Source organism: Monopterus albus, unplaced genomic scaffold (genome assembly GCF_001952655.1).
Source record: "Monopterus albus unplaced genomic scaffold, M_albus_1.0 scaffold110.1, whole genome shotgun sequence".
Taxonomy (NCBI): Eukaryota; Metazoa; Chordata; class Actinopteri; order Synbranchiformes; family Synbranchidae; genus Monopterus; species Monopterus albus.
Genome location: NW_018127990.1, coordinates 37,919 through 48,539, shown reverse-complemented (window position 1 = coordinate 48,539; position 10,621 = coordinate 37,919). Strand labels below are relative to the sequence as shown.

At 41.3% G+C, this 10,621-nt stretch overlaps 1 protein-coding gene across 3 annotated transcripts in view; it reads left to right on the top strand.

The window, feature by feature from the left end:
- Positions 1 to 10,387, top strand: part of flnba (filamin B a) — a 72,612-nt gene extending 62,225 nt beyond the window's left edge. For 2 of the 3 annotated variants that reach the window (XM_020611216.1, XM_020611215.1), the window contains 9 exons: positions 156 to 278; positions 1,396 to 1,662; positions 2,033 to 2,170; positions 2,260 to 2,375; positions 4,639 to 4,771; positions 4,900 to 5,076; positions 5,601 to 5,819; positions 6,300 to 6,515; positions 8,598 to 10,387. In XM_020611216.1, the coding sequence (XP_020466872.1) occupies positions 156 to 278; positions 1,396 to 1,662; positions 2,033 to 2,170; positions 2,260 to 2,375; positions 4,639 to 4,771; positions 4,900 to 5,076; positions 5,601 to 5,819; positions 6,300 to 6,515; positions 8,598 to 8,785 (1,577 nt within the window). In that variant the 3' untranslated portion in view covers positions 8,786 to 10,387. Of the gene's footprint in view, positions 1 to 155; positions 279 to 846; positions 1,175 to 1,395; positions 1,663 to 2,032; positions 2,171 to 2,259; positions 2,376 to 4,638; positions 4,772 to 4,899; positions 5,077 to 5,600; positions 5,820 to 6,299; positions 6,516 to 8,597 lie in introns of those variants that run through there. The other variant, XM_020611217.1, reaches the window with a different exon arrangement.
- The last annotated feature ends 234 nt before the right edge of the window (positions 10,388 to 10,621 follow it).

The window sequence follows — 10,621 nt, the reverse complement described above, 5'->3', positions numbered from 1 at the left end:
ATAACGATTTAACTAGAATAGAAGTTACTGATTCCAGCTCTCCCAAAGGCAAAATAATAATGTTGAGAATGGAAATAACTGCATTTGTCATGGGATTTAGTGAAGTATAATAAAAATGTATTTTTAGACAAATAATCTGAGGTGTTTGTCAACAGGAAGTCCATTCACAGTGCGGGTGACAGGTGAGGGTCGCATCCGGGAGAGCATCACCCGACGACAGAAGGCGCCGTCTGTCGCCAGTGTGGGAAGTGTGTGTGACCTCAGTCTTAAAATACCAGGTACACACGCAGTCTTTCTTACCTTGCTAATCTGAAGGCTCCTCTGATTATCTGCTTGTGGTGTCAGAGGGTTGTCCACACATCTGGACCCATGCAGTGGCTTTTGCCTTATGTTTATCCATTAGGTCCATCTGTAAATGTCTTCAACTGTGTTTGGTTGTTTGTTATATCACTGAAAAACACTTGAAACAACATTCAAACGCCCTGTGTGGTCAGAGCCTCTCCTTTTCCTTTTCCAAATTGGTTTCCTGTTTAAAGCTCTAGCTTTTCTCTTGTTTCTTACTGCTATACTGTGTCAGCTTTGTCATTTGTTCCTTCTTATTTCTCTTTTCTTTCCATTCCTCCCTTTGTCTCAACCTTCCTGCTTCTCCTTGGCTTTTGTTACTTTTCTTTCTTTTTGACTGTTTTTCTACCTTTTATCTTTTGTTCCCTTTTTCTGGCTTTGTTCTAATCCATATATCCTTTGTCTTCTTCCCTCATTTCTTCCTCAGTTTCTCCTTACTTTCTCCTCCTCTGCCTTCTGCAATTGCTTGTCTCCTCCCCCTCCTCTGTTCTCCTCTTTCTCCAGTGAGCTGGTTCCTCTTGGTCCTGTCCCGTCAGCTCCTCTCTCACACCCCCTCCTGGACCTACTGCTTCCTCAGGTGGTCTGGAAGATCCAGTGGTCGTAGGACTTGCTCCTCTGCTGTTGTCCAGGATCAGAGCCTCTCTCCTGGGCGTGTTCGCCACATCTCCAGCCTTTCTGGTCTGGTGGTGACAAGCGGAGTGAGGGCAGCGAGGGGTGTTTGGGTTGTTGATGCTGGCAGCGTGGTGGGTGGTGCTGGGGTGGAGGGTACATTGTAGAGTACTAAACAGGAATAACAGTGTCTGGGTTTGACAGCATAAGAATGATAACATGTAGCTCTGTGTGTGTGTGTGTGTGTGTGTGTGTGTGTGTGTGTGTGTGTGTGTGTGTGTGTGTGTGTGTGTGTGTGTGTGTGAGAATTCACAACATCTGCTTTTAGCTTTACTCTGGATTGGTATTAAGGCTGAGTGGTTGTAAAGGATAAGGCTAGGGAAGTCAAAATGAATGAATATACAAACAGTAATAAAACACCATACTGTCCATCTCTGTCTGCAGCCATAGACATGCATGATGTCACTGCTGAAGTCACCTCCCCCTCTGGAGTCAGTCAACCTGCTGAGCTGGTCACTGTGGGAAACGACACCTATTGTGTGCGTTTCGTGCCAACAGAGATGGGAGTGCACAGAGTGAGTGTGAAGTACAGGGGCGTCCACGTTCCAGGTAGCCCCTTCCAGTTCACTGTGGGGCCGCTAGGAGAAGGCGGAGCTTCCAAAGTGAAAGCAGGAGGACCGGGTCTGGAGGGAGCATTGGCAGGAGAGCCAGGTACACACATAGATACAGATGATGTCCTTTCAGGGACTTTACATTGACTACATGCATTCCCTAGTTCTAATATCCTATTAATATTTTCAGAAAATGGTAAAAACAAATGTTTGACAAATCACTCAGTAATAATTCAGAAGTAGCATATTGATGATTTCACTTCATAAATCATGCCGCGTGGCTCTTGCCTATATAATATGTCATTTGCTCCTTTTAATAACAAGAAATCTGTCACTTCATCTTCGAATCTGTAGTATCGCTCTCCCCCAGAGCTGCTGCAGAGAAGATCTGAACAAATACAAAAGGCTTGTTTTTAAAAAAACATTTTTATTGTGGATTTACACTTTTCTGATGTTCTGTCTCTCACCAGCTGAGTTCAGTATCTGGACGAGGGAGGCAGGGGCCGGCGGTCTGTCCATCGCCGTGGAGGGACCCAGCAGGGCGGAGATCTCCTTTGATGACCGCAAAGACGGATCTTGTGGAGTCGCTTACATTGCTCAGGAGCCTGGTAGAGAAAAACGCACGCACGTCGTTTACCTGTTGACCATTAATGTATCTTTCTCACTCTGAGTTGCATTCTCATTCTCTCTTCTCCAGGTGATTATGAGGTTTCAGTCAAGTTTAACAACCAACACATCCCTGACAGCCCCTACCTAGTTCCTGTCGTTGCTCCAGTGAATGATGCCCGTCGTCTCACTGTTACCGGTCTTCAGGTGAGGCATGAGGAGACACCTCCACAGCCAGCCTGCCCTGCCTTGCTAAAGGGCTCTGAGGCACAGTTGCATAAAAATGTGGTGGGATTTTATCCCCATACAGAGCCAATGAAGTGGGTGTGAGGGTTCAACTGATTTGGGTTTTTATTGAAGACGGTGAACTGCTAATTATAACTCCTTACCTTGGGATCAAATTTATGATGAGTAATCATTGTGGCACCAGCAAGTTTGAAGTTTCTGCTGCTGTTTAAAACAACGCTACTAAAATACAGGTTAAGGACCTGACTCCTGTTTGTAATGTTTTATGACTCGCCACAGTTCAAGCCAAGTTTCAGTACATCTGCGAGCAGGGCGGAAGTGTGTTTTTGAGTTGTAACTAATGGTAAACTAATAATGTTTTGTGACAAGAAGAAATAGTTTGTAGATTTTCAACCCTTTAAAACACAGATAGTGAACAGTGAGCTTGACACCAGCCTTAAGCAGCCCACCATCAGTCAAACCCACATTGCAAACCGGTTCAACCATTTCAGTTTTTTTTTTATGCAACTGGCCTCCGGATGTGACCGCAGCCAGGCAAACCCACAGTGTGATGTTCACATTTTGGCCTGAGACAGGTGCTAAAGGAAACATGAGTGAAAAATGGAAATGAATCATCCTCTGAGCAATAGCAACATCAAATTTCACCATCACATTCTTAGGAATGAACTACGGCTGTACATATCAATTACTTGAGGCAGTGTATTATATAAAATGTCAAACTGTAAAAAAAAAAAAAAAAAAAATGTCCATTGTAATTATTCAAAGGGATGTCTTTATGTGTCTGATAATTACCAATAGAATTCAGACACTTTCATTAACTTCTGTTGTGATGGCGGCACTAGACCATGAGATGACAAAAAAAATAGGATTTATCTTATGGCTTACCAGAAATATTTATATTGGACTTAATTGCTGTCTGGCCAACGGTTGTTGAGTAACATGTTCATCAGACGTCATCTTTGTAAAGTGACATCTGGAATATATTCAGTCATGTACTGTAGCCCCAAACACACTCGCCCGTCCGGCTCAGTTACATACCTGTGGTTTTGCCTGGCTCTGCTCATCCCCTCTTTTGGTCTGGTGTGGAACTGTGGTGTTTCTCTTGTGCTTCATTTAAAGGCTTTTCACAGCACCATCATCTTCATCAGCATCAGCATCGTCAGCTCCCTGGTCAGCTAGCTACAGCAGACAGAGATGGGCCACAGCAGACCTTGCTGTCAGTTGATCTTGGGTCGTAGGGTACAGTCAACAGATGAAGCATTGCTGTCCGGGTACCTAATGAGAATTACACATCAGTGTTGGACTAGATATTTTATAATCTGCTGTGAAGAGGAACTTAGTCAGCAGATTGGGATTTTGCCAACTTGCTTATCCTATTTAAATCAGTGATTTTTCCAATTAATGAGAAGAGCTGGCAAAATTGGGTTTACAGTGTTTTTGCATCAATGTGATCAAGTATCTTGACTTGTCAGAAAATAGACATTATTAATCAAAAACAGATTTTCTTATCTGTTTCTTATTTTAATTTTCTGTGTAGTATGTCATTTTATACATATGAATAGGTTACAAATTGTCCCCTGTTTAATATTTTTTTAAAGTTCTTGTACAGTGGCTTTCCTTTAGACAATATTTAAAATAAAAACATTTAAACTAACATTTATTAAAATAATTTACATCTTATTATACCATAAATTTATAATAGAACTTGGGCTTCTTCTGTGAAATAAGTATTTCATAGAAAATATTTGTATTCTTTACAAGATACAGAAAAAGTACAGGTTTGTTAATGCTCTGGTATCATATCTGCACCAGTACTGGAAGTTTTCAAACAATAATCAAATTTAACAGATCTTTCTTAAACATGAGTACTGAAAAACAATCTGCCACTATTATTTCTTTTAAACTGAAAGTTGTACATCATACCAGTTCCTCCTTAAAGACCGTGCTGCTCCACTGGTAGAATGTAGAGAAGTGTTCATTCTGCTTTTGAATGCTGTGGCCATCTGCCTCTGTCTGCTGGAGCTGCACCAGCAGGACCTCAGGTAAGAGTAGAAACAGCAGAGAATAGAAAAGAATACAGCAGAACAGAAACACAGAACAAAATAACTATTTTGTTGGCAGCAATTTCATCTGCTCTTTAAACATGACTGTGTGTGTGTGTGTTGTGAAGTGTTACCCTGTGTTCTCCCCATCATGCAACTGACTGTGCATCCATCCCTGACAGGAGTCTGGTCTGAAAGTGAATCACCCAGCTTCCTTTGCAGTGGGTTTGAATGGAGCACAGGGAAAGATGGAGGCCAAAGTCCACAGCCCTTCTGGTGCTCTGGAGGAGTGTGTTGTCACCGAGCTGGAGAAAGGTAGGTTTTTTTTAAGGCAAAATACGGTAACAAGACAAAAACCAGAGAGTCACTGCCTGAACTCGTAAGTTTCAAACCTCTTTTATGTTGGAACTACTGGTAACAAATCCCTTCGTCCTGTCCTCCAGACAAATACGCAATCAGGTTCATCCCCAGGGAGAATGGCATCCACACCATTGATGTCAAGTTCAATGGCTCTCACATCCCAGGAAGTCCTTTCCAGGTGCGAGTAGGGGAACCAGGACAGACTGGGGACCCTGGTCTAGTCTCAGCATATGGAGCTGGCCTGGAGAGAGGCACAACAGGTGGGTAAAAAAAAAAAAAAAAAAAAAAAAAAAAGGGCCATCATTGTAACACATACGGTTTTTCCACCTCATTTACATAAACAAAATGTATTAATTGTTTTCACTAATAGCAGCACTTTCTCTATTCAACAGCTCATCTACCAAACAGAGCATAAAAACTATTTAGTCTGTCCCAGCATCACCAATTTTAACTTAGCCTTTCAGTAAGTGTTTATTAATTATATGAATGAATATCGGCTAGCTCTTTTTCAGTAATGGACAAGACAAGTTTGCATCGCTAACCTGTGTATGAGACTCATTTTTTTTATTTTTTTATTTTTTTATTTAATAAGCTTCATGGGCAAATCACCAAGGTGTTAGATTAGATGACTAATTGGTTGAATAGATTTTTCTTTGCCATGGCATCAGAGATTTTGGCAGACCATCACAGAGAAATGTTACCAACAAACACTGTCAGTTAAATTAGAATTGCAGCTAACATAATTTTTATCAGTTAATCTTGTTACGTGTCTTTAATCTTGCAGGTAGCCAGTCGGAGTTCATCATTAACAACACTAAGGCAGGTCCTGGGGCCTTGGTTGTGACCATTGAGGGTCCGTCCAAGGTAAAGATGGACTGCCAGGAGGTCCCAGAGGGCTACAAGGTGCAGTACACCCCCATGGCACCTGGAAACTATCTGATCAGCATCAAATATGGAGGACCAAACCACATCATCGGTAGCCCCTTCAAGGCTAAAGTTACAGGTAATGTGGAGACATCACTCTGCTAAACTTTGCTGTGCTGTACAACCCTTTGCTACAAACTAGGCATTAGTGACATAAGCTTAATTCATGGATTTTTTTTGTTTACTGTAAGAATCTCAATGCAAACACTGTCCTTATCTTAAGGTTTCAAGCTCATTTCATGGTTTTTTCAGCAAATGAGAAGGATGACCATGACATGAAGTTGAAAGCTACAGTATCATTATTTTTCCTATACCTTCATGCCTGTATGATGATTGTGGCTTTTCAACGTCAAATGGCATTCTGGGAAATGTAGGAGAGCCGTACTGAAGAAAGAACCGATGAGACAGGCTTTCATTTTACAGAAATCCCCTTTTAGCATAGTGACTTTCTTTTTTTACTTTTGTTTTCTTCCACTGCAAAGCATTTTGAAAGGTTTTAAAGCTACTACCATCAGATTTATTAAACATAATGGTACTTGATTTTTTTCTCTTCTCTCAGGTCCTAAACTGGTGAATGTGACCAATGCCAGTGAGATGTCAACCCTGACGGTGGATCCAGCAGTACAGTTGTCCAGCAGCAGCAGCAGCTTTACCCGCAGTGCTATGCCATGGCCGACCGACTCTGACGCCAGCAAGGTGCTGAGCCGAGGACCAGGCCTCAGCAAGGCCTTTGTCGGTCAGAGGAGCAACTTCTCAGTTGACTGCAGCAAGGCCGGTAAGAGAGACCACCCCCAACATGATGCTGTTGACTTGTGATGATGGTGCACATGAACAACTTCTGTTGTGACCAACAGTGCCCCAGTAAAGTTTATCATCCATTTCACTGTTCACACAATGGGGATCATGATCAGTTTTGTTACTTAAAATGGTTGTTACATTTTTTTTCTCAAAGCAGAGTATCGCTTTGGTGTCAGTACTGAAACTGAGGAATCAGACGTTTCAGTATCAAGGCAAAACCAATACTTTCTTCAAAATGTATTAAAGAATTTCTCAACAGCTAATCAGAGGTCCTCCTCTGACTTTTTTGGAGGGAGTGGTTGCCCAGGCTAAGCCATCTGGCTCCCCTCGAGATGTCGTTTCTCCGGGTTTATTTAAGGAAGTCTTCCCATGTATTGGAAGCACGGTTTTGGAAATTATTAATAGTAGTTTATCTTCTGGTGTTGTGCCTGGTTATTTTAAGCATGCAGTTTTGCAACCTCTACTCAAAAAGCCACGTCTGGATCAATCCATGTTGAGTAATTTTAGCCCGATTTCTAAGTTACCTTTTATCTTGAAGATTTTGGAAAAAGTGGTCTATGCGCAGGTGAAATCCTTTTTAGATGAGAATAACTTATTGGAGGTTTTTCAATCGGGCTTTGAACCCATGCATAGTACAGAGTCAGCCTTACTGAAGGTTGTTAATATTTATTTGGCCACTGATGCGGGTGAATATGTGATTCTTGTCCTGCTGGACTTGACTGCCGCTTTTGACATGGTTGACCATGACATTTTAATATCTCTTCAAGATTTAGTGGGCATTCGTGGTGTTGCCCTAGCGTGGTTTAAGTCATATTTATCAGGTAGATCGGTGTCTGTCAGGTTGGCAGATGTGGAATCGGTGACAATCTCTTTATCTGGGGTCCCACAGGGCTCCATTCTGGGGCCTCTGCTTTTTTCACTATATTTACTTCCCCTTGGCTCTATCTTTAGGAAACATGGGGTCTCTTTTCATTGCTATGCTGACGATGTCCAGATTATTATGCCACTGAGTAAGAAGGACACCTACTCGATTCAACCGCTTTTAGCATGTCTTGCTGATATTAAGGGCTGGATGTCGTTAAACAGTTTAAAGTTAAATGATGCTAAAACTGAGGTTATAGTGTTTGGTTTGAAAAAAAGGGTGTTTGTTAAAACAATGATTTTTGTCTTGTGCTCCCTAAAAATTATGCCGTTTCTGCTAACAACTCCATATGAACCTGCAAATTCAATGCTAAAACAGTCAAAAGTCGAAGAAATAAACAATTTTGTCAATCAGGGAAATACACACACACACACACACATGCACAATTGGGGGGCGTAAGAAGGACCACATAACGCCAGTACTGGCATCTCTCCACTGGCTTCCGGTGCGTTTTAGGGTTCGTTTTAAGATTCTTTTATTTGTTTATAAATCCTTAAATGGGCTGGCACCATCTTATCTTGTGGAACTTTTGTGTCCGTATAATCCGTCGCAGTGCCTCAGATCAGCTGATCAGCTTCTTCTGGAGGCACCAAGGGCCAGGCAGAAAACTAGGGGGGATAGAGCCTTCGCTGTGGTGCGTCCAAACCTGTGGAATGCTTTGCCGCTTTATATTAGGCAGGCACCCTCGCTGTCTACTTTTAAGTCTTATTTGAAGACCTACTTGTATTCATTGGCGTTTGGCCAGGAATGAGACTCTGTCTGTAGTGTTAGTGTCTATATTATTGTTTATAGTTTTTTATATGATTTTAGATTTGTATGATATGTTAAGTGCTTTGGTCAGCTGTGCTGTGGTAAAGCGCTATATAAATAAAGTTGAGTTGAGTTGAGATCAGGTATTACAGTTTGATACTCTGTGCTACAGCCGTGCTTCGATACCCCTTTTTCCAACAATTCCCAGCCCTACCAACCGCTACTATAAAATTATGCAAATATACTGAACTATGTCTGTCAAGTGATGTCTCTGATATGACTAATGGGAATAACAAGTGAGACTTTGAAAAGAAACAGGACATTTTCCACCTAACATAGTCTGGATGCTTCACTTACTGTCGTCTTTGCTTCCCCTCCTCTTCTCAGGTAAGAACATGCTCATGGTGGGCGTGCACGGTCCTCAGGCCCCCTGTGAGGAGGTTCAGGTGAAACACTTGGGCAACCTGCAGTACAACATCAGCTACCTGCTGAAGGAGCGGGGCTACTACATCCTAGTGGTTAAATGGGGTGATGACCATGTCCCAGGCTCCCCCTTCCACGTCACCGTCCCATAATCCACCAAGAAACCTGCTGTCACTCCTCCTACACCATTTTGCATCCCTGTTTAAAGGAGAGGCATTAGTTGCACTGCAAATAACTGTCCAACAAACAAACGGCTCAAAGTTGTGCGCTTAGTTTTCTGTCAAGACCCGAGGTCTAAATTATTTTGTGTTGATAACCTTTTGCAAAGTTTCTCAAACTGCAAAACTGCCCTTCAAATAGGAAAAAGTGCCAGATTTTAAAAACTGGCATGAAAATCAACTGAAAGCTGAAGGACAAAGAAATTGAACACATCAGTGAATGGAGGCCGTTACTTGATGAGTTGGACATGTTCTGCAGTAAATCAGAGAGGCAAAATGGTAAATGGGGGTAGACAGAATCTGACCTTTATCTGGAGCTGTAAAAAAAATTAAAAGGAGCAATTAATTTGTACAAAGACATCTCAGCTGGTGATTCTTGCTGCCCTGAAATGATCAGGTATCAAATACTGCACTCAACGTTTTATACTTGATGGGTGAATTAAACATATGCTATGTTTTACACAAGTAGTTAGTGTGTGACAATGTCAGGACACAACAGCAAGGTCTCTGCATGTTTCCAAAATGTTAAACTGGATTTGGAAAAGGTTTGCACTGAGACAAGTGGAGCCAAACATTTAAATGCTTACATTTAGAAAAATCACATCTTTTTTTACACAGTGCCAAGAAACAACATGAAACACATGCAACATGGACTTCTGAGAGATTTTAGTGGTTCCTTGTAACAAGGAGCCAAATTAACCTTGTTCTCTCTTCTTGACATGAGGAAAACCAGCCAATAATTGCCAAATCTGTGCAGAACCTTTCAATATTATGATGAAGTGCTGTGAACGAAACAACTTCTCAATTAAAAAAGAAAACTAGTTCTGTATTTAGTTTCAGTTATGTGTTTTTAAAGTGTGGGCTGACCAGACCTGCCAAACTATATGTGACTACTGTTTATTGCTTTCTTTCTTTTGAACCTTGTCTTCCAAAGTCCCATGAGTACATAATGTTGCCATTTAAAAAAAAATAATAAAAAATTGGTGACTGTGTAAGATGCCTTCACACTACTGTTTCCTGCACTGTACAACTGACTACTTAATATACGACCATGAGTCTAGGGTTCATTGCTGTTCTCTGTAGTTCCTTCAGCTGCAGTTTCACATGAACACATCTGACTTTTAACTTTGCAGTTCAGTTCTGATCTACTCCCTGTCTGCTCTTGGGCAGTAGAAATCGAACTCTGGTAAGAAAGCTGGATGACTATGATATTGATTATATATCAATATTTCTCAGAGCAGTAATACTCTTTACAGTGAATGCAAACTCAAAAGCACTGCATACAACACTGAAATCAGATCTGAGCTGGAAAAGGAGAGGTCAGATTTTTGGTTTGTGTAAATCCTGGAGAAATTAATCTTGTCTTCTTTTACCTGGATGCTACCTAATCACCACTACTTTTGATACTTGAGGGATGTAAGGATTTTTGTACAGAGGGAATCATCTCATTTTTGCATTAGGCAATGGGTGTTTTAATGTGAAACTAAGTCCTGCAATGATGTACATTTGATAACTGAAATAAACTGGAATTAAGAAGATCGTCATTTCCGTTTCCTTCATGTCAGTGTCTAAGCAAAGATTTTTAACATTTGAAAATTTTACTTTCAGAAGTGGTTTAATTTAGGGGCAATACCCAGTTATTAAATAACTTTCTGGGTGATTGATGGTGGTGCAGATCACTGAGTATAATTTACAGGTACATGAGATAAATCAGGCATTACACATCATGCATAATGGTCTTGTGTAAGCCATACTGCTCTGGCATTGTTG